This window comes from Pyxicephalus adspersus, chromosome 1 (genome assembly GCF_032062135.1).
Source record: "Pyxicephalus adspersus chromosome 1, UCB_Pads_2.0, whole genome shotgun sequence".
Lineage (NCBI taxonomy): Eukaryota > Metazoa > Chordata > Amphibia > Anura > Pyxicephalidae > Pyxicephalus > Pyxicephalus adspersus.
Window position 1 is genome coordinate 554,632 of NC_092858.1, and position 1,999 is coordinate 556,630.

Below are 1,999 nucleotides of genomic sequence, written 5' to 3' on the forward strand. Positions count from 1 at the left end.
CAGAGGTTTTGACGTCAGCAGTATATAAAGAGAGCGGTGCAAGGAGTATGATGATGGGCAGTATAGTTAACCTCTTGACTCACAAATGGCGGTTAATTATCTTTCTTTAATTAGCAACAAAATTGTAAGAAATAAAGTCATAACCATGCATTAGAATGACCAGATTGGTAAAATGCACCCATTGGTACCATTAACATTAATTCAGTTCAGGAAATCTACAACAGGATTATCACCATATTTCAAAAGTCAGAAGCATTGCTATGATTGCTTTTCAGTTCACACTTTTCTGAGAAATTTGCTGATTCTGTAGCGTATTTGCTTTGTTTTAATGCCATAAATCAAAGGGTTAATGACTGGGGAAATGAGAAGGTAGGCATTACCAAACCAAATATGAAGATTGGGGATTGAAGTGCTGGGATATCGGTGCACCACAGCAAGGCCAATATATGGAATGTAATAGACAAGGACGGCACATATATGGGAGATGCAGGTACTGATGGCCTTCAGCCTGGCTTCATTCACCAGGCACACCACCGTCTTTATGATCAGCATGTATGAGATGGAGATGAACATGGAATCGATACCCATGACATAAAGAGTAATAAAGAGGCCATAGATCTTATTGACATTTATGTCAGCACAGGCCAACTTCATGAGCTCCTGATGGATACAGTAAGAATGTGTCAGAGGATTTCTTTTCCACAATGGAAACCTTTTGATAATAAACGGAAGGGGGACCATTACGGCTGCTCCTCTGGCCATAAGCATCAATGAGGTCCTGGTGATGGCCCGTTGGGTTAAAATGGAAGAATATCGCAGAGGATGACAAATGGCTACATACCGGTCAACAGCCATGGTAACTAGAATGGCCGATTCCAGAGCAGACAGAAAATGAAAGAAAAACATTTGGGTCAGACACATGTTGAAGGAGATCTGGCGTATATCAAACCAGAAGATTTCCAGCATTCGAGGCATAGCTGTGGTGGCCAATGAGAGGTCTATAAAGGAAAGCATGGACAGGAAGATGTACATGGGTTCATGAAGTTCTTGGTGGGCCACAATGATATAGAGAATGGCTGTGTTACCGAGGAGAGACACTATATACAATATGATGAGAGGAAAGCCAAGCCAGAAATGTAGGTTGTCCAGGTTGGGTATACCACTGAGAGTAAAATCATCAATAGTACTGCATGTTATGTTGTCTGTGGCCATGATGACTTCTGTGCCACCAGATCCAATCACAAAATCCACATCTTCTCCTGAAACAGGAAGGACAGACATTAGCCAGACCAAAATCTCTTTTTCTAATCTTTTTCATTAGGTTCTGTGACCAACTTTTATATTGCCCTCCTCAGGTTGACCATTCATGCCTAAGTGTCTCTGTGTGGAGGTGGCCATCTTGGCAGAGAAGCAGGGCTTTGCTTCCTCATGACAGGTCCACCCACTTCAAGATTGGTGATCTTGTGAATTCGATGGTGGACCAAAGTCATGGCAGGGTATTATCGGTAGGAAGATGATTGGGACGATATTACAAGTCGATATTACATTGTAGAAACTCAAATACGAATTTCTCCCTATTCCTCTGGAGGACAACAAGAATCCTCAATTATCATAGAATTGTTCCCTTGTAAGAGATTTTCACATAGCTTAGAAAGTGGGGTGAAAATTTGCTTTGCAAAGAATACCAATCACATGAAAGGAAATATATAAAAACTGAATTTTTAATTGCACATGGATTGGATGGTTGAAGTCAGCAGAAGTTCACTGTATTCACTAAGCTAAGTGAACTATCTCGTGACCCATTTTCTCTTGTGTTAGTTGTTCTGAATTCAATGGATTCTATCAGCATTCACTCGGGAAAGGAATTTCCACATGAGTTTGCAGAAAAAGAGAATGACAAACAGCAAAAGTCTAATGCCAACCCAGTGAGAGAAACCTGAACCTCATCCCTACACAAGAACCATACCTTCATGGAGGACTCTGCTCTCATGTCCAGTGT

The 1,999-nt window shown here is 41.2% G+C and overlaps 1 protein-coding gene across 1 annotated transcript; it reads right to left on the reverse strand.

The window, feature by feature from the left end:
- Nucleotides 1–276: 276 nt before the first annotated feature.
- On the reverse strand, nt 277–1,212 carry LOC140321769 (olfactory receptor 51E1-like). Its single transcript, XM_072398555.1, has one exon. The coding sequence runs from the start codon at nt 1,210–1,212 to the stop codon at nt 277–279; it is 936 nt and encodes a 311-aa protein (XP_072254656.1).
- Nucleotides 1,213–1,999: the final 787 nt, after the last annotated feature.

Bases quoted from the DNA above. Each gene is read 5' to 3' on its own strand.
- LOC140321769 (XM_072398555.1), bottom strand. From the start codon at position 1,212: ATGGCCACAGACAACATAACATGCAGTACTATTGATGATTTTACTCTC.